General features: G+C 36.9%; 1 protein-coding gene across 2 annotated transcripts in view; it reads left to right on the top strand.

Moving 5' to 3' along the window:
* Positions 1-16,516, top strand: part of KHDRBS2 (KH RNA binding domain containing, signal transduction associated 2) — a 610,850-nt gene extending 594,334 nt beyond the window's left edge. For both annotated transcript variants that reach the window (XM_066252986.1, XM_066252985.1), the window contains one exon: positions 15,685-16,516. In XM_066252986.1, the coding sequence (XP_066109083.1) occupies positions 15,685-15,782 (98 nt within the window). In that variant the 3' untranslated portion in view covers positions 15,783-16,516. The remainder of the gene's footprint in view (positions 1-15,684) is intronic.
* Positions 16,517-22,078: the final 5,562 nt, after the last annotated feature.

The following is a 22,078-nucleotide window of genomic DNA, read 5'->3' as shown; positions in this document are numbered from 1 at the left end:
AGAATTATTTTTGCCACAGGTTTTTAGAAATCTAAGCAGATACATATAAGTCTGATTAACCTAAAAAATAAGTTAATTCTTTTCTTACTTTAAAAACAATTCATACACACTATAGAAAATTTAGGTAAAAAAAAGATATTTAAATTACTCTAAATTAACTACTACATTTATTCATTCTTTACTTTTTGTTATATATCAATATTTTACTAATTTTTAGTCCACCATGATATGTTTTATTTTTAAAAGAGACACAATTTAGACCGCTTTGTAAAAGTTTCTTTGAGATTTTGCTATCATCAAATAAAGAAGAACAGTTTTCTTTCACTTCTTAATCACTGTTTGTACCTTGAGAAAATGCAGGATTTAATATATTTTCATTAATATTTTAGTATGTTCAGTTGAAAAAGAGATACTTCTTCTTTTGTGTAACCAGGAAATAAAGAAAATACTTGTATGTCCATCCATATTGTCAGCAGATTTAAATTTAGATAATTCTCATATTCTCATATCCCTTGGAGACAATTTTCCAAGTCAACTGATGAGAAATAGTAAGACCTCAGCATCATAACCTCGAAGTCTAATTAAATTAATATGCATTACACATTTTAGCTTTTGGAATTTAGTATTATGTAGAGGGAGATTTAAGTACATGGTTCTCGGCAATGTGTTGCTCACCCTTTGATATCCAAACAGGCAGAAGAAAAACTTTGAATGCGATATAGAACAGTGATTTGAGAACTCAGTTATGTCATATATAGATTGATGTTTTTCAGTTAATTTTCCATACCTCACATAGCAACTAGAATCCAGTTATAATTTATCTTTAGTGAACTGTGCACAATCTTTTTTATTTATTATTTATTTATTTATTTATTTATTTATTTATATTTTTCTGAAGCTGGAAACGGGGAGAGACAGACAGACTCCCGCATGCGCCCCACCGGGATCCACCCGGCACGCCCACCAGGGGCGACGCTCTGCCCACCAGGGGGTGATGCTCTGCCCCTCCGGGGCCTCGCTCTGCCGTGACCAGAGCCACTCTAGCTCCTGGGGCAGAGGCCAAGGAGCCATCCCCAGTGCCCGGGCCATCTTTGCTCCAATGGAGCCTCGGCTGCGGGAGGGGAAGAGAGAGACAGAGAGGAAGGAGGGGGGTGGGGTGGAGAAGCAAATGGGCGCTTCTCCTATGTGCCCTGGTCGGGAATCGAACCCGGGTCCCCTGCACGCCAGGCCGATGCTCTACCGCTGAGCCAACCGGCCAGGGCCTTGCACAATCTTTTAAATCCATTACATTTATTCCAAAATATAACTCTTTCATCTCCGTTTATTTGTTCACTCCCATTCAGAATTAGTAATTTCTCTCTTACATTTTGGCTCTATAATGGGTACAGATATTATTCTCAATGGTATGTGTGTATTTGTATAAAATAAATAGCCCCGATTCAGTTTTCTGGCAACGCCCCTCCCCCCTCAGACATTAGGAAGGAGGCTCACGGTCAGTTATGCGGACTCCTCTCCTGCTCAGGTCGGTCAGTTATGCGGACTCCTCTCCTGCTCAGGTCGGTGGAAGGACCTGGGGGTCACACTGAGGTATTAAGAAGGGAGCGTTCTGTGGGATAACTGCGGCCTGCATTCAAAAGACTCAGGATGGTATCTCTCATTCAGAATTCCTTCATTAATGGTCTTAAATAAATGATTAGAAGTAAAAAATCCAGTCATTCAATGTGACTTCACTCTGAATCCTCACACACTGTGTTGTGTGTATCACCAGATGAAATTGTATTTGCCTCTTTAGGGCCTATAATTCATATTGAAGTAGTGATTATTTTGGCTTCCAAGAAAATCATGTATCCTTTTGGGCTTTAAAACACTTAAATTATTCAAGATACTTGCAGATTTAATATTAAATATGAAATTATTTGTCTTATAGGAGTATAAATAGAAAAGTTTAAATATTAAAATAAACAATAAGAGGAAATTACAATATAATTATTATATTATTTAATATTTAATGTTTTAATATTTATTAAATATTTTATTCATGTTAAATAATTATTTAATTAACATTTAAATATTAAATTTCTGATAACTTGAGTTTATTTTTGGAAACTGAGTATTTCATTTACAGGAATTTCAAATCAGTTTCTGCATTTTAAAAATATTTCTTAATTTATCAGTCATTACAATTGTTTCAATAAGTCTAATTAGGTTATAATTCAATAAGAGAGAATTTTAAACACAGTACATAGATCAGCCTGGCTAAGGAATACTTCATGTAAGAAACACCCCCTAAATTTTCTTTGAGACTGACAGCTAAGAATGGACAGCGATATTCTCTACTAGGAGAAAAGAGCTGTTTATTGAAACATGTTTAATGTATGAACTAAAGAACTAATTATGAATCCATTCTTTAGTGGCATTTGAGATGACAGCTGTGTGGAACCAAAAAGGATAATATTAATACACTATCTTGAAATCAATGAAAGCAAAAAAGAATTTTTGTTGCCATATTTTAGGACATTTGAATACCTTAAGTCAAGGCAATTGCAGAACATGAATGTATGAATTTTGTGCTGGAAAGCTGGAATGATTATTCTCCCATTTTGAAAATAAGCCTGACATGGATTAATCTGCAAAACAGCAAAAGAAAATGAAGCTAACTGGTCATCATGCCAGCCATGTGATTCCAGAACAAAGACTGTCTATTTTTAACAATAAATAGAAGGAGAAATTGGAGGAAATTGATTTTACAAATGAAGATGAGTTCTCTTAGTATGGTCAAGATTCTGTAAGCTGTTTTAAAAAATACTGTATACAAGCCATTTTTCTTAGGCTTAATAAATATTGAAGTTATTACATAATAAAATATTGAGAATAATACTATGACTTATTCAATTTTATTTTAATATACATTTTTGAACTTTATAATTGAAAGACTAATGACACTGTATTTTAAAATTCAGTTGTAAAGCCTGACCTGTGGTGGCGCAGTGGATAAAGTGTTGACCTGGAAATGCTGAGGTCGCCGGTTCGAAACCCTGGGCTTGCCTGGTCAAGACACATATGGGAGTTGATGCTTCCAGCTCCTCCCCCCCTTCTCTCTCTCTGTCTCTCCTCTCTTTCTGTCTCTCCCTCTCCTCTCTAAAATGAATAAAAAAAAAAAATTCAGTTGTAAAGTTAACTTAAAAAATTTAAGTTTCTGTTTTTTTATTATTTCAGGGGTTACCATAAAGTGGATATCCAATCAATCTTGTCTTGATAATAAATGCAGATTATGTCACCTAGGTGAGAAACAATCAAAAAGAACAATACACCAACGCCATTGTTTGATTGCTAATTTTGTTAACTGTATTTATAGTTTTAATTGTGCTTTGAATTATGCACTCAGAGATTCAACAGTTTTAAGCAAAACTAGAACCTACTTTTCAATATTTTAGATCAGAGATTCTTTTTACCTTAATTACACATTTTAGAATCACGTGATGAGTACTGAAAAAATACCGGTGTCCAGTTACCACCGCAGATCTTTGAGGATGCGAACTGGGTGTCAGTCTTAAAGATTCCTGGTGGTCCTACTGCAAGGTCCTGAGGTTGAGATTAAGTTTTGTATAGATACATGCATGGGAGCATGATGAAAATGTGAATGTGATAGGAATGGTCAAAACCATGCCCGGCATTTGCATTCTGGGAGGTAACACATAATAAGTTTTATGCAGCCCACTTTTAGAAAATTAGGAACTTTGTAAGAAAACACTGTGTCATAGAACCTGACATTTTAAATTCATGTTCAGAACAACTCTGCATTTAGATAATAGAAATAAAATTTGTCCCTTTTTGAACAATTGTGTGTTGAACAGTTAAATTTCAGACCTGACTTCTTTGTCTAAAATGTACCCAACAGATAGAGAGTCCACAAAAAATTATAGTCCCCATGCATCTAACAACTGTCTTGTTGAGACAGTAAAACTAGCCATAGGAAAGCTTCTTTTTATCACTTTTTTTTCCCTGCTGAGTTAATTGTACAATCATTTTAACTGAGGGGGAAGGGAGAGTTGAGAGATCTATTGTCAGAATCTTGGGGCAAACAAATAATATACAAAAAGTATATTCAATATGGTATAGATTGATATTTAGAATGTTAAAAAAGAAACTGTTTTTAAAAACACAAAGTACAGAATACAAATCTAAGGCTAGAAAAACATTTTCTTACCCACGTGGAAATACACTAGCTATGAAAATGCATGTCGAGGAGACATGTCGCCCTAGGAGATCTAGACATCATTTCCAGAGCTTGGGAAGATTTTGTGTTTATTGAAAAAGGTCATGGATTAAAAAAAAAAAAAAAAGATACATTGTTCTGAAATAAATGTACTATACTTCATTTATTAAATATATCCTAATTTATTGAATGACTCCATAGTAACTGATAAAACCATGCCATTTGAAAATGTTATTCTAATTATTAATGATTCATAACCAGTGTCTTTTTGTATTAGAACAATTGGTTTAAGCATACAGGTACCTTGGCCAACCTTTAGCTCAGTTGGTAACAAGATATGCCAGGAAAAACAAAAACAAAGCCTAGGCCTTATAGGTCAGTCTCTGCGGTGCCCAGCAACTGTGCAGGAAGCTCTCAGAAGGTCTCTCGGACTTAGCAGAGTATAGATAGGAACAGGCACTAGGCAGACACCACAAAAGGCTCTCAGCATTTGGAAGTTTTGTCAGAGGTGGGTCCAGTCCCGGGACAAGGGCTCAGATTCAGGCTGCTGAGAAGATTGAGGAGAGCAAAGAAAAGAGACTGGGTGAAGGGGTGTTTCATAGCAAAGGGCAAAGCTCTGAGCCCTTGGGTCACAACCAGTCACCAGTGTGAGAGACCCCAGGCCACCCTTATTTCAATCCAGGTGGCTACCCATTTGGCAATTCTAACTACCCTGTCAGGTTTGATAGTAATTTGCCAGAACGACTCACATAACTAAGGAAAGTGCTAAAACTTAAAATCACAGTTTTAATACAGCCGAAGGACAGCAAGCAGACCCAGGCCAAGAGAGAGACATAAAAGGCCAGGTCTGGAAAAGTCTAAAACAGGAAGCTTTTGAAATCTTCAGAGCTGCATTGCCCGCCTGGCACCCTATGGGTAACAACAAAGTATTGCCAACCAGGGAAACTCATTTAAATGTCAGTGTTTAGAAAGTTTCTGTGGTTTCACAATGTAGACATGATTGACTGAATCATCTCAGTCTCCAACCTCCTCCCCTTCCCGGGCTCGTCTTTCAGGCAGGTCCAGCCCCCATCCTGAGTTATTCATTAGCATAAACTACCAGCTGTGCTCAGAGGGACCCACCTTAGATCCAATGGCTCCAAGAAATGCCAAGGTTTACAAGTCACATCACAGTATCCAGGGACAAAGGCTCGCCAGATTTATTATGACACAGGTGGCGAGATGAGAGCACCATCCTGGGAAACCCCTACATCATTACTGGTAGACAGGCACGCTGGCGCAGAATCCCGGAGCGTTAGAGCCGCTCAGACAGTTTGACATTGTGCTGAGCTGAAAGCCTGGTATCTTTTCTAATTCCTGTAACTTAGTGTTGCTCTGAGAATATGCTGGGCTCCTATCTGTTCTCAAATATAGAAGTGAGAAATTTGGGGGGAGTAAGGCCTCCAAATTCAATCTCTTCATCTGTGAAACTGTGTCACCAAGCCTGCCTTCTCCACTGAATTAAAGACGTTATTGGAATTCTTTGAGAAGAGAAATATTATTTTATGTTACCATTCTTATTCTTTCTTCCTTTATTTTTCATAAAGTCCTTATGTACATTTCAAAAAAAAGTCAATGGCTGAATTCTACAGGCTTTTGATTGATTCTGGATTTTATTTAGTAATAATGAAAGTATTTTAAAAATTCAAGTCAGACGAGCTTCTAAATTATATCCAGTTATTACTCACTGTTTTGGGGGATTTTTTGTACCTTCCATTTTGGATAATCCTTTCTCTACCTGGCATCTTTATCTCCTTTTTACATAGAAGATCTCTTAATTCCAAAGTAAGAAGGTAAATACATATTTATTTTAAAAATTTGAGAACCAATGGGCCTGTATTATTTGATAGCTACGAGATAATATATAGTAGTAAGAACTAAAACCAAGGAAACAATTTAGAAACACGGAAGGAGTTTTCTACTAAGCACAACATATGTGACTTATAGTGACTGTAAATTGTTGAAATCATGGTAGCCTCACCTGGAATCATAGAAGCTTACAGCCATCACCTATTGAAAGCTAAACTACTTGGAATGTTATTCTTGAAGCCTCAAGTTTGACGGTCATTACTTTTAACCCTCCTGGAGCTCACAATCAGGAATAGCAGTTATTCAAACAACCTCAATTTAATACTGAAAATAGAATTTTGAAATCATACTATGAGCTGGAAATTAGGTATAAACATGAAGTAAACTTGGTGGTATTAAACAAGGGTAAAGAGAAGAATGGAGATGGGTTAAGAAATATGAATGTGGCTGACCTGTTGTGGTGTAGTGGATAGGGTGTCAACCTGGAACTCTGAGGTCACTGGTTCAAAACCCCAGGCCGGGTCAAGGCACATATGAGAGGCAAAAGAAACTGATACAAGTTGATACTTCCCGCTCCCCACCTCTTCTCTCTCTCCTCTCTATAAAATCAATAAATAATATCTTGAAAGAGAGAAAGAAAGAGAGAGAGAGAGAGAGAGAGAGAGAGAGAGAAAGGAAGGAGGGAGGGAGGGAGGGAGAGGCCCTGGTTGGTTGGCTCAGTGATAGAGTGTCAGCCCGGTGTGAGAAAGTCCCAGGTTTGATTCCCAGCCAGGGCACCCAGGAGAAGTGTCCATCTGCTTCTCCACCCTTCCCCTCTCCTTTCTATCTCTCTCTTCCCCTCCTGCAGCTAAGGTTCCATTGGAGCAAAGTTGGCCCAGGCGCTGAGGACGGCTCCATGGCCTCCACCTCAGACACTAGAATGGCTCCAGCCACAAGGGAGCAACAGCCCAGATGGGCAGAGCATCACCTTCTGGTGGGCATGCCAGGTGGATCCCAGTAGGGCACATGAGGGAGTCTGTCTCTCTGCCTCCCTGTTTCTCACTTCAGAAAAATGCAAAAAAAAAAAATTAAAAAAAATATATGAAAGAAAGAGAGACAGAGAGAGGAAGGAAGGAAGGAAGGAAGGAAGGAAGGAAGGAAGGAAGGAAGGAAGGAAGGAAGGAGAAAGAAAGAAAGAAAGAAAGAAAGAAAGAAAGAAAGAAAGAAAAGAAAGAAAGAAAAAGAGAAAAAGAAAAAGAAAAAGAAAAAGAAAAAGAAAAGATGGCCCTGAGATTGTCATACCAAAACTGGAAAAGGAAACTAGACTTCATTCCAAGGTTAAAAACTCAGCAATGGCCACATACTCACATTACATTGAACCAAATAAAAATTAATAGAGAAGTAGTTCATGGGTGTGTTTCAGAATTTTACCCTCAAAACTTCCTATATTTTTCTCATCATAGATTATTCATGTAGTTATCAATTGTCTTCCTGAATTTAACCATTCATATATTCAATATGTTCCACATTTTAAACATTTATATTTTTTGTTTATGTAAAGTTTAGACTTTGGAGTTAGTGGTTATTTATTTGTTTTATGGCTCAAGAAGCCAAATAGAACTGTCTACTTTCAAAAGCCACTTAGAGATTTCACCTAAAATCTTCTTCCAAGACTGAAAGGACATGGCTGCTTTTGAAAAGAATTTTGGTGTTTAGGCAAATTCTCTAAAAACAAAAGAAGTTCTTTCTTCGAAAGCCCTGAAGACTCAGCTCATTTCTGGTTTGAAAGATCCCTACCAGAAATCATCATTTTCTTTCTTAAGATGAATCAAAGTAAGTGTTAAGTAGGGTTGGAAAGAAGTGACAGGGATCAAAATTTTGTGGGTTTTTTTGTATTTTTTTTCTGAAGTTGGAAACGAGGAGGCAGTCAGACAGACTCCCGCATGTGCCTAACTGAGATCCACCCGGCATGCCCACCAGGGGGCAATGCTCTGCCCATCTGGGGTGCCACTCCATTGTGACCAGAGCCATTCTAGTGCCTGAGGTGAGGCCATGGAGCCATCCTCAGCTCCCGAGCCAACTTTTACTCCAATGGAGTCTTGGCTGCGGCAGGGGAAGAGAGAAACAGAGAGGAAGGAGAGGGGGAGGGGTGGAGAAGCAGATGGGCGCTTCTCCTGTGTGCCCTGGCCAGGAATCGAACCCGGGACTCCTGCACGTCAGGCTGACGCTCTACCACTGAGCTAACTGACCAGGGCAGGGATCAAATTGATCAAAAAATATTTATTTGAGGCTTGTTTGAGCTGTGGCAGTTCGTGTCTTAAGGACAACCACCTCCCTGAGCAACAGTAGGGGAGAGTTCATATGGGAGAATAGTTGGCACAGGTGGGTGGCATCTGGCTAGGCTTGTCCATTGGTCTGGCAGACATGGTCTCACAATGGTTCCTTTGTGCCCTCAGGGATGGAAGTTTCCTTTCAGCCTGAGGTTAGGACTTACAGAAATTATTATGATTTATATCTAGTTAGTTATTTTTACAACCTGACTGAAACTGGCATGGGGCTAGGCTACTGTAATTTTGTTAAAGAATCAGTGATTTTCATTATTTTAACTGAAATTGGCAGCTGCTGGGAACAACTTTTAGTTTAGGCCTATCAATAAGCAAATAAAGCTAATCCATAAACATTTAATAATTGTTAAGGAAAATATAATTTTTTTTTCTCATTAAGTAAAGTGAAATCATTCATTTGCCAAACTTTATTGCATATCGAAAGTTTGGGTCTTTTTTTTTTTTTGACTCTTTTCGTTTTTTAATTGTATTTTTTTTTTCAAATGCCCCACTCAATGTAACTCCCTCCTGCCCAACCCCCATGTCCCCCTTACACACCCTTTACCCCCCTCCTCCTAACTCCCTCCCCCCTTCCCTGTGGGATTCGCTGTCTTGTTATATGTATCGATGTGTTATGTATATATAGTTTTACTAATCTCTTGCAGTTAAAAACTTTTAAATGGGTTTGTTCTCCTGGTTCTTTCCCCTAATTGACCCTGATTCTATTTCTTTGCAGATAGAAAGTGACTTTCTTTTTGAGAAATATATATTCAAACCTTAACTTTACCAACAACACCCCTTGTATTTCTAGGCCCAGGAATTTTTTTCAATGAATACCATAGAATATTTATACTTTAGGTCATCACCAAAGTCATCAACTGCAATTGTCTAGAATGAAGTCAGGGGTCAAATCAAGTTAGGCCTGGAATGGAATTCCTTGCTAAGAAATTTGAGTTTGATACTGAATATGCTATAATTTGACAAGCCTAATCAATTGTTATTGATAAGTATCTCTGACTAGAAGGTGAAAAAGAGTAGGGAATATGTATACATACACACACACATATATGCATGCAGTAGGGAAGATAAATATATATATATAACATATAACATAATTAATTATAATATTAACTAATATATAGTAGATTATATCTTTTGCAATTCTAATGTCTATTACAACTATAATATATATTATATATAATATTAACTGTATGTATATTATTGCATGGATAAAATCATGGAAAGACACAAAGGTATCTAGGCAGCTAGCTTTCTGGGCAGATATGATAATGGCATACATCATTTGCCAAGTGAGAAATTTGGGAAGAGTGTTAGGAAGTATAGAGAAAAATATGAGTTTAATTTTGGAAAAAGTTGACTTTGAGACACCTGAGGAAATGTCCCACAGGCTGTTAGATAATGTTTTGTGGCAATTGAAATGTGTCATTAGTACATATTTAGATGAAGAGATTTGCATAAAGTGTCCTACAACAAAAAAACAGGCAGAACCAGAATTAAAATGCAGCCCTGGGGCAAAACCCTTGGGACCCATTTAAAGTGAAGGACCATCTGAGGGAAGCCTGGGGCTTCTTTAATCGGTATAAAATAAAAATGTAAAATATTCCAATATAATTAATTTATTCAATAGATAATTACCAGCTGTCTCTCGTGTACCTCATAGGATTCTAGAGTTGAGAATAAAGTGCTTAGAAAGGTCCAGTGCTTTGTTATTCTCTAAGTGGATTATATCAAGTGTTAACTTTTTTCTAACAGGAAATATCTAAGTAAAATTTGAAACAGCCTGACCAGGTGGTGGCTCAGTGGATAGAGCATCGACCTGGGATGCTGAGGTCCCAGGATCAAAACCCCAAGGTCACAGGCTTGAGTGTGGGCTCATCAGCATGAGCGTGGGGTCGCAGGCTTATACGTAGGATCATTGTCATGACCCCATGGTCTCTGTCTTGAGCCCAAGGTCACTGACTTGAGCAATGGGGTTCTTCTCTTGGCTGGAGCCCCCCGGTGAAGGCACGTATAAGAAGCAATCAATGAACAACTAAAGTACCACAACTATGAGTTGATGCTTCTCAGCTCTCTTCCTTTCTATCTCTCTCTCTTTCACATGCACCCTCACACATTGAGAAAAAAAAAAAAAAAGAAAGAAAACTGAAACAGTTATAAAGGCTGTAAATGTTTCCTGTAAACTGACTATATTTCCTGAGAGCATTAACTGATGGTGAACTCAAGTTAGCTCTTCTTTGGAACATAATTCGCTATATTCATCTGTGGGAACTGATGCTGGTCATATATTTCTCCTTCTCTTTTACCATCGGCATCTTAAAATAATAAACTTCACAATTACAAATAGTAGCCATACAAATTGTGTGGATGAAAATGGTTGAGCCACTGATAGTTTTAAATGCTCAGAAAAGAGCAGATGCACTTTGGGTGAATGAACACCAGATTTCCACCTTAACCAATTCAGTTCATGCAGCCCGTGTTCTTGTTAACAAAATTAGAGGTACAGTCTCACTCATTTAGCTAATTAATTGTTTGTTGTTAGAATCATCATTATTTATATAATCCAGGAGGAGAAAATTAAATTAAGTCCTATCTTCTAGGAAAGAAAGGAAAAGGAAAAAGAATGGCAGTCAGGAATTATTTTAGATGGAAGGGATGACAGAAAGATGGTCAGACAGAGATAAAAAATTCTGAGCTACAGTTTCCTCATCTTAAAAAGGAAGGCAACGCTAGCTCCTATTTTGCAGGAAAACTGTGAATGTTTGCTAATAATAGACCTAAAATGACTAGTACTGCACTTCAATCTTGGACAGGGTAATGGTTATTTTCTAAGAACATAGCTATTTTACAATTATAGAGATAAAATGGATGTTATTATATGGGTTACAACACCAACAATAAAATATATAACTTAACATATTTCCTTTGAGATAAATAAAACAACATGTAAGTATAAATTTGAAAGATGCCTTTACACAGAATATTCTTTAAAAAAAAATTAGAAACTTAATTAAGACCAACAAACTGGTCGCTTAGAGTCAGTGTGAATTTTCATCAACCTTGTTGTAATGCTTTTAAATGACTGGCAAACCAAAACACTAGCAGACTGCGTTAAGAAAGATTACCTTCGGTTTCCTGCTTTAGTAGTGGTCTTTACATAGACCAGTGCTTTAGAGAGCACCAAAAATAAATAGTATAAGGCATCCTCTTCTGTTGTAGATGTTTTAAAAAAATATTTTTGAGATTCTTTTTAGATCTCAGAAATATAAGCAACTAGCTGTGTAGGCCTAGCAGAATGTGAACAGAAGGGCTGTGCCCTCAGTAATCTCTATGATTTTTTTTATAGAGAGAGAGAGACAGAGAGAGAGTCAGAGAGAGGGATAGATAGGGACAAATAGATAGGAACGGAGAGAGATGAGAAGCATCAATCATCAGTTTTTCGTTGCGACACCTTAGTTGTTCATTGATTGCTTTCTCATATGTGCCTTGACCATGGGCCTTCAGCAGACCGAGTGACCCCTTGCTCAAGCCAGCGACCTTGGGTCCAAGCTGGTGAGCTTTTGCTCAAACCAGATGAGCCCGCGCTCAAGCTGGAGACCTCGGGGTTTCGAACCTGGGTCCTCCCCATCTCAGTCTGACGCTCCATTCACTGCGCCACCGCCTGGTCAGACATAATCTCTATGATTTTTATATCCTTTCTGATCTTTAAGGTTAATTTACTCACAAGGTGGAATTTAAAACCTACTTCAGAAAGATAACATTGAAAGTTTACTTTCCAGATACTTCACTAATGCTAACATTTATAAATTGGCTCCTTGTTTCTATGCTTCATGTTTTTTCCTTACTAACTTCAACATTTATAGTATTTCTGGAACAATCCAAGAACACAGCTCTGCCACTTTAAAAACTATCTAGATTTTTTCCCCCAGTCTAAAAGCTCCTGAAAGTATCTGGTCCCATGGCAGGAATAAGAGCACTTTGAGAAATGCACACCACTTTATAGGGCTGATTCCGCTGAGAGCAGTGCTTGAGTGCAGAAGCTTAAGTCACTAGAGTAACATTTAATGCACCAGAAGAATTACCCGGTAATTTACACTTCTTTATCAAAGTAAAATATTCCTCAATGATGCTTATTAGCATGCAAAAGAGATGTGCTCTATGGCATTCTGTAAAACTTGACTCACCTGGGGAAAAAAATCAGTGTGAGTTATAAAACCAAAGATGGAGTAATTTAAATGCTCTCTCTCTCTCTCTGACACACACACACACAGATGTCTTTCAAATATAACAACACTATAATTGATAATAAGTTGTTTCTGAATAAGAGTCCTGTTTTACTTATTTTGCATGATTGATTTTAAAATTTCTTTATAGTTAGTAATATCATTTATTTATTTATATGTATCTTATACCACCTTAAAAGGTCTCTTTTCTCATAGAGCTTAGAATTTTGTCTTAGAAACAAGACCAGATGATACAAAATAATACAAGAAAGTCTTTAAAGACAGGAGTTCTCTTAAATATGTTAAATGCCAAGGAGACCAAGATGGTCAGCAATCACCAGAAGCTGGGAGAGAGGATGGAACAGGTCCTCCCTCGCAGCCTCAGAGGAAACCAGCCCTGCCGACACCGTGAGCTCATACTCCAGCCTCCAAACTGGGAGACAGCACATTTCTGTGGTAGTTGGTTACTGCAGCCCTATCAGACTCATTTAAGAAGTGATGCCCATGTCTGCTCTATCATATGTATATAAAAAATTTTTAAACAGCATATGAATTCTTAGTTATGATACATATTTGCTCAAAAAATTATTTCTTTGAGTCTGATCAGGCAGTGGCGCAGTGGATAGAGCGTCGTACTGGGATGCAGAGGACCCAAGTTTGAGACTTCAAGGTCACCAGCTTGAACACGGGCTCATCTGATTTGAGCAAAGCTCACCAGCTTGGACCCAAGGTCTCTGGCTCGAGCAAGGGGTCACTCGGTCTGCTGAAGGTCCATGGTCAAGGCACATATGAGAAAGCAGTCAATGAGCAACTAAAGTGTCGCAACAAAAAACTGATGATTGATGCTTCTCATCTCTCTCTGTTCCTGTGTGTCTGTCCTTATCCATCCCTCTCTCTGACTTTCTCTCTTTCTCTGTAAAAAAAAAAAAAAAAAGAAAAAAGAAAAAAATTGTTTCTTTAAGATGAATAAATGCTAGAGTTTAGCCCAAGTTCAGTGTAATGATGCCTGTTAGTAGCTCCCTTCTCTAGGCTTCTTCTAGCATTTTCTTCAGATATCAATTATAACTGTGTTATAATCTATGAAATTTCACATTAGTTTTTTTCCAGTGATCTCCTTAGACTCCTTAAACTACCCTCGTATGTGGGGCTATGGACAATGACTGGCATGTAGGAGATCTTTCGGAAAGAATAAAGAAAGAAAAGCTTATTTTATGAATGCTTTCATTTCCTCCCACTGCTTTCTTTCTTATTTCATATACAAATGGTATATTAAAATCTGAATTAGGAAGTCTGGAAATGGTAAGAACTTGATCACATCACCTAAGTTCTATGTCTCATATCCCCATTTGCTATTTCCACATCCACAATTCTGTAAAGCATTCCAGTAATTTCAACGTGCCAGACAGCTGCCTTTCACCTTCTCTAAGTAATAGCTTGTTTATTTGCTTGATACACATGCACAGTCTAGCCAGCATTTCTCTTATGACAATGATCCTGATAGTGATGGCATCTTACATTCTTTATCATTTTTTCAGAAGGACAAAAAATGATTATCTCTAAATTTCATTGTCTGCAATGGTTTTTTTTTTAAAAATGAGATCTTAGACTACTTCATGGAAATAGACACAATGGACTTAGAGTATAGTAAGTACAAGTTAAATTTTTCATATGTTTTTTCTAGAGATATTCTCAGGCATACTTGAAATTTCTGGGGACATATACCCTACCTCAGTGGGCCTCAGTGGGCATGATTTTCTAGGCGATATAGCCATTACCACCATCTTTTATATTAGCTCTCAATGTCAATGTGCCTCTTTCATCACTTCTTTTTTTTCTTTTTTAAAGTTTTATTTATTTATTTATTTTTATTTTAGAGAGGAGAGGGGGAGACAGAGAGAGAGAGGAGAGACAGAGAGAGAGAAGGGGGGGAGGAGCTGGAAGCATCAACTCCCATATGTGCCTTGACCAGGCAAGCCCAAGGTTTCGAACCGGCAACCTCAGCATTTCCAGGTCGACGCTTTATCCACTGCGCCACCACAGGTCAAGCCAATGTGTCTCTTTCAAGTAATCCATTTCCTTATGTCCATACTTCCTCTCACCATAGCCCCATGCATGAAATTTTCTCTCTACTCAAGAACTGAATTCTGTTTGCAAGACTCTGATAAGCTGATTTCTGGAATCACATAAGTTACCACAGACCCAATATTAAGTCCTTGACCCTTTGAAGGAGGGATGCATTTCTCTTCTGGGGTCATAAACTTCACAATGGCTATTTTCCACAGTACTCAAAAGCTTGGTTGCTATTTTTTTTTTTTTTTTATGTTTTGGGCTAGGTTTCAAAACGTTCAAGTTACCAAAAGTCTAATTAACAGGTAAATGAGTACGAATACCTCTTTATTTACTAATTTCTTTACTTTGAAAAACTCATAGATTTTCTTTTCTTTACAGATTTTGCTACTTAAAATTTACTCCATATCCTCTTTATTTATGACCAACTTTGTCTAGAACAGTTTTGCACAATGGATGTCAACCTGGAACTCCATAAGAATCACATAGGGAAGCGTTTGAAGATAACTACACCTTAGCTCCCAACACGTAGAGTTTTATAGTCATTTGGTCAGAGAGACAGAGAATAGGCATGAGTCATTTCTGGCTGTATTTGGTTTCGTTTTAAGATTCCCAGGTGATTTGGAAATTAATCAAGGCCTAGGAACCACTGGTTTTCTGTATCCGATTTCTTTTAGGAGTCTGTATAAAGGATTAATGATGGAATGGTTGATACTGATAATCCACTTGATTATTGTGTGGCACTGAAACTTAACATAATAAATGTGGAGATATTCAAGAACTTCAACTTTCTCTTCTTGAAAAACGCCCTGCAAGTTTAATTCCATGTGGCTGCATTTCAAAATATATACCTTTTTTTGGATAATCTTACCCTGTTGAAAAGTAAAGCTTGAGCTGTCAGTGCTGAGATCTTTTATATTCTTTTCTGGGGTTGGCTGTTGTGTCTCAAATATCTATTTCTGATAACTGTGAAGCCATGTGCATGTTATTGTCTTTCTCTTGTCCCTAGCACCTGAAGAATGGGCCACAACCCGCGCCAGCCTGAAGGCACCACCACCAAGGTCAGCCAGAGGGGGATACAGGGAGCACCCCTATGGTAGATATTGAAGGTCCTTCTCACCTGCGACCTCACCTCAAAGACAATACATAGCCTGTGGTCTCCACATAAACAGCAACAAGACAAGTAATAGTCCTTTTTTTTTTCCTATTCTAGGGATAACTTCTCATGATTACTCCCGTATATTTCTTGTATTTCCCCTATACTGTTGGCGTGAAGTTGACACTAGTATTATTTTACAAAACGGACTAAAAGAGACATTGACAAGCTTTGACTAAACCATTCAGTAGGATGATATTCTCTTAGTTGTTTTTCATTGTTGTGTGTAATCTTTTTTTTTCTTTTCTTTCCTTTTTTTTTTTTAAGAAAGAGCATGAATCTGTTAACAGATTTTGAGTCTCAATAACTAGCAAAAACTTTGTTTAGGGTTGCTAAAAGACTGTAATATGATTTTTGAACTAGCTGATAATAAAGTTGTAGATAAGATGTTTTAACCTGTCTTTCAATATCTGTTAGTTAGATGAAGATGTTCGATATTAAGTTTGTAAATTTAATTTTAAATGCTGTTTTAATGGGGTTGAAAACAACCAGCTACTGTATGTATGTAGCTAACTGAATTTGTTCAGTGTTTTAACCTGTATTTGTTAAAAAAGAAAAAAAAACACACATAAAGTTCCATGTGTAAGCTTCTCTAAATAGGAAACCACAATTTGTCAAATATGTTTGCCATAATTTGTCAATAAAGCTGAAAACTTTTGTAAAAACTAAATTTGGAATTACTTGTTTTCTAGCTTTAAATGTCTGCTTATTTCTTCTTCAAGAGATGCCTAAAATGTTTTCTATTTAAAAATTACAAAAATGAACCCAAGCCTGTTTTAAGATATTTGTGTAATACTTAAAAAATGTATTAATAACTTATGGTTGTTAAATAATTTAAAAGTTAACAAACTAAACTGTTACATGAATCATGGTTAGTAAACACTAATGTATAACATGTTAATGGAAAAAAAATGGATTTAGAATAATAAATGGATTTTAAACTATCCTCTAAGCTTTATCTTGCTAAACACAAATTCTGATTGACTTGTTTGCATTAGCATGTCTCTCGTGAGAAAGAGTAATGGAGTATAAAGAGGTAAGATTACCACTTACCACTGTCTAAATGCCTAGTTCTTCAACCTTTGAGTTTCCCCGCACATTAAATATCCCATCCAACATGTAAGCATTGCGTAGATTCACTTTATTGTTTTCACTCAAAGGAGTGCGTGGACTTCATTTGCGTAGTTTATAACAATTTGTTTTGACAAACAAATCATCAGTGTCACTGGCCAGTTGTTGCTATTCAACCTCAAAAACTTTATTTGTAATTTTCAGTGCTAAATATCACCGCCCTTGAAGGCAGTTTAGAGGGCTGATATTTCTTTTGAGACTATCAGACTTGATGGCTGATGATTATTAAGGAAATATGTCGCAGGACTCAAAGGATGACTAAACGTTAAACAGGTAACACTAATAGTAACTCTGTAATTTTGCCTATGCAACAGTAATGTTAAATATTCTCAGTTATTAAGTTCCTGATAGTTAAAAAAGTAAACCTACAAAAACATAACAAATAGGTCTATAGGTTATTAAAACAACTAATTAACATTAACTAGAGGCACCAAAATTATTATTACAATATATAACCCTCAAGGTAATAAACAGAACTAAAATTAACAATAATAGTAATGCAACTCTTGCTAACATCAAACGTAAGCTAAATTATGATGGAAAAAAAAAAGAAAGTGAAAGACTTGATGGTAGGGATGAATACCAAAACTGTTAATCTTTTCAATACAGTTTTTTTGTTTATGGTGGCTTTTGTCGATGTGATTGGTTTACTTTTTTGCTGCTGACCAGCTTAGGCATATTGCTGTTCAGTTTTTGCAGCTGGGGTTGCATGCTAATAGTTTTATGAAGTGTGTGTTTGTCATCAATTAAAATTGTAAATATTTGCCTTTCACGAAATGCTACTGAGTTACATTTAATTTTCTTTTATTTTTATTCTTTCTCACTATTTCAGGTACCCACAAGCCAAGAGCACATAGTTGAATAGCAGAAGTGATGGAATAAGGACAGAGGTAAGCTTCTTTTTTATTTTTTTTATTTTTATTTTTTGTCTTTTATGAAATGGATAATCTTTACCAACCAAAGTGAAGCTATCACACTGAATGAACTACAACACCAGATGTTAACAAAATTGAAAAGGTTTAGATGGTAATTAAGGAACTGAGTTATTTTTATCTTCTTTGAAATAAAGTGATGTAAGTTGGTCTTTACCTGGCAAGACTTTCTGAGCTTATCTAGGAGCTTGCCAAATGAAACGTGCATTAGTAATGAATAGTCAACCCTTGTCTTTGCTATGAACTACTACATATTACCTCCCCTTCACTTTACAAGTAAGGAATATTAAAACTTTTACTCTTCAGCTATAAGAGAAGGAAATCATAATTATTGCCTGAGGTGGGGGGAGGAAAAGGGGACCCCATAATGAACCCCCCACTATCCCTTGTCAATGAGATAAAATTTATTAACATTAACATTTATTTAGTCAAATAAAATAACTAAACTTACTATGATTTTTCCCATTTATCACAGTGAATTTATCAATAAACTTGCTTCTCATCTGCCATTCTATTTGAGTCAGCAAATATTTATATTTACTGAGTACAAAGCAGTGTTGGAAATTGAGGTTTGAGTTTTGTACACAAGGAATTAGAAACTTTAGCCAAAAATCCTCTGACTGAAAAAAATGCAAGGGCAGTTATGGCATCCACAGACTGATATGACATTCAGAGAATTGGAATGGCCTTGCCTTAATATTTGAAACAAGGTGAACCCCAAGTTTTCTCCTTCTGAGCCTGGTCCTCTTTTGACCAATATCCAAATACCCTCAATACAGTGTAGCCTTAACCAAGTGCCACAGGAGAGATGAGAAAGCCTGGGGATTCATTGTAACTGAGGAAGGGCGGAGCCAGGGAACCATGGAATGAAAGGAGGAGCCCGGGAAGGGAACACCTGGGGAAGGGAACAGGTTGTGTCAGTTTGTGAATGCCCAGAAGTTGAAGTTGAGAGACCTGAAGACCAGATTCATGAAGGCTGAATAAAAGCCAAGTTCAGAGAGATGGACTCCAGTCAGGTCATGGTGTTAAATTGCTCAGATTTCATTAAAAAATTAAAAGGAAGCTGATGGAGCTTTGCAATAAAGAATCAGAGCTAATCCCCAAGAAAATAGTCCCAAGTAACCAAGGCAAAAGGCACATTTAGTCGATTTTATAATTACTAATGTCAGTTCATCGAGATAGCTCTTCTAAAATTCAAATTGTTAAAATAACTATTTAATCAAGTGCCTTTGTTAAGCTGAAGAATCAAAAATCAAAAGTCACAGAGAGGCCCTGGCCGGTTGGCTCAGTGGTGGAGCGTCGGCCTGGCGTGCGGAGGACCCGGGTTCGATTCCCGGCCAGGGCACACAGGAGAAGCGCCCATCTGCTTCTACACCCCTCCCCCTCTCCTTCCTCTCTGTCTCTCTCTTCCCCTCCCGCAGCCAAGGCTCCATTGGAGCAAAGATGGCCCAGGCGCTGGGGATGGCTCCTTGGCCTCTGCCCCAGGCACTGGAGTGGCTCTGGTCGCAACAGAGCGACGCCCCGGAGAGGCAGAGCATCGCCCCCTGGTGGGCAGAGCGTCGCCCCCTGGTGGGCGTGCCGGGTGGATCCTGGTCGGGCGCATGCGGGAGTCTGTCTGTCTCTCCCAGTTTCCAGCTTCAGAAAAATACAAAAAAAAAAAAAAAAGTCACAGAGAATGTAGTTTTGAAATTTATTTTCGAGTAGCATTCCCTTGCTGACTTATCTCTGAAGAAAAGTTACCATTTTTATAAACTAAGGGGATAAAGAACCTCTAATCCCGATATCCTGTGTATTATTCCCCTTAATCCTTTTCAAACAATAAACTTGATCTTGTAAAGCAATGGAAATCAGAGTTTGTTACAATTTTGATATAATAACCAGTATGTTAAAAAGTGGTAATACATCACTAAATATTAACTTTGTTCAAGATTCTGTTCCACCATGTTTCATACTTCAGAGTGGGATATAGTGACTGGTCCGTTTCCAAAAAAGATATTTGAAGATTCTCGAATCCTCTTCTTAGAACCTCTCTAGAAGCAAGGTTCACCACTAGACACAGGTTTTCTATCATCGTGATGACTCCTATCAGTAAGAAAATGTTCCCTGCCCTCTGTCTCATTCTGACAGCCCTAATGCAGCTGTTCATATTTTCTATATTCTAACCTCTGAGCCAGCCTTTTCTGACATGCCATTTTTCAACTTCTGTGATACATCTTGCCCCTCCCTTCCCATGTCTTCTGTCAATTTCCCAACTGCACAATGCGTTGTGAAAGAACAGAGAGAAAGGCAATTAGTGGCCGTGGAGGAAAGAGCACTCTCACAGAGCCCCTACAATAAGAAATGTTTACTGTGTCAGTTATGAAACAGTCTGTCTACTGTAAGCCAAAAAGTATGAAAAGGAAAAAAGTCACATTTATATATAACCTACTGCTCACAAAATCTTGATTTCTTAACTAGAAAGTTTAAGGGGATGCCATCTGTGAGAAAATATTTCCAATTAGTCTAAAAGTTGTTCTCTATTTCAAAATATAAGCCTTAAAATTAGAAGTAAACAAACTTACCTCTGAAATTCACCAAGGTGAGTGCATAGTGTCTGTGACTGCAATGAAGCCAGTTTTAAAGGTCTTTAAACAGGGAAGGTCATATTCTCATGTTTCCTAAAGATAATTTGCATAATGGAATTAATGTTGAGTTTTTAAACTGTTTTTCACTTTCCTGTTAGAGGCATTAAGAATATAAATTTATATATTGACCAATAGATAATTATTTGAAATTAATATAGGTATGCTGTTTTATGCTTTCTTATAAAGCAGTGATTTTTTTTGCAATAAGTAATACCACATTCTACCAGAGAAAATTCTCTGGAATCCTTTTATATCTGATTACCTCAAACAATGTACAAATTAGTTCAACTTCTTAAAAACCTTTTTTCATTTCTAGTAAGTAAATCAGGTACAAATGATGGTTATCTTAGAATATGGCAGAATTGTCAGTGAGCTGATGTTCTTATTTGTTTTATGGAGGGGTTCTTTTTTAAAATATACATGCTGACTCTCTCTCTCTTACAAAAGTAATCCATAATCAAGGTTAAGGACTTAGACTGTATAACTTAAATATGTAATCTAAAAATCAAAAGTCTATAATCTTTCTCTTCAGAAATAATCCTGTTACCAGATTGCTTTCTCCTTTTCTTTCTTTCTATTCCACACCGGCTTATCACTTCTTTATGCATCTGAAGTGGGATTCTGCTGGATACATTGTGAAGAAGTGAGACCGATATTGTTTCTTTGTTAACTAGTGCCCATTTCCATAAGGCTAATTTGTGTATGAAGGATTAAAACTGCATTATTCCACTATGAAACTAACCCACATTATAGTATAAACAAAGTTACTTTAACTTTCAAGTTTCAGTTTCTTGTAGGTAAAATGGGTAATAATAATGCACCTACTAATAGTATTTTGAGGTATGTAAAGTAAAATCAGGTGTGTGTATATCCTCTGCAAATTCAGTTAATCTTCTCTCCTGAATGACTCTTCCTTGACTAAAAATGTTTCTACTTTAAAATAGCTTCCTGGTGTGTGTTAAATATATAAATAAAAGCCATTTAACCCATAAAATATTCAGATTACTCAAATAAATTTGCAACTTAGAAGTTTTTTTAATTATTCTTGACTAAAATATACAGTTAAAATAGGCTTTAGAACACAGTTGTAAAAATATTCCTCATCATATTCATTAGCAAGTATATATTGTGTACCTTAACAAATATTATAAGATATGTTTATACACAATAATCTTATAATAATGTTGCACATATATTGATATATTGTTCATACTAAGAAAAAGGCTAAAAGTAAGACTATCAATAATTGGATATAATATGTAATTTCAATAATAAGGTGAAGAGACAGAAATTTACAATAATGGAGTGCATAATACATATCGAGCACTGTATTAAGTATTTGTAGGAATGACTTCATATATTTTCTGAACAACCTGTGATATAAATTCTAAGGTATCCTCACTTTATAAGTAGCAAAACTGAGCCTGAGAGAGAAGTAACCCACCAAAGATCACATTACTGGGCAGTGGGGTAGATGCTAACCCCAGGCGGTCACAATCAGAGACTCATCTTTAACCCCTACACTCTACTGTCCCCTCGGGCTCAAATGATAAGTTTTGG

Source organism: Saccopteryx bilineata, chromosome 1 (assembly GCF_036850765.1).
Source record: "Saccopteryx bilineata isolate mSacBil1 chromosome 1, mSacBil1_pri_phased_curated, whole genome shotgun sequence".
Taxonomy (NCBI): Eukaryota; Metazoa; Chordata; class Mammalia; order Chiroptera; family Emballonuridae; genus Saccopteryx; species Saccopteryx bilineata.
The sequence above is the reverse complement of the archived record's forward strand: the minus strand, read 5'-3'. Positions and strand labels throughout refer to the sequence as shown.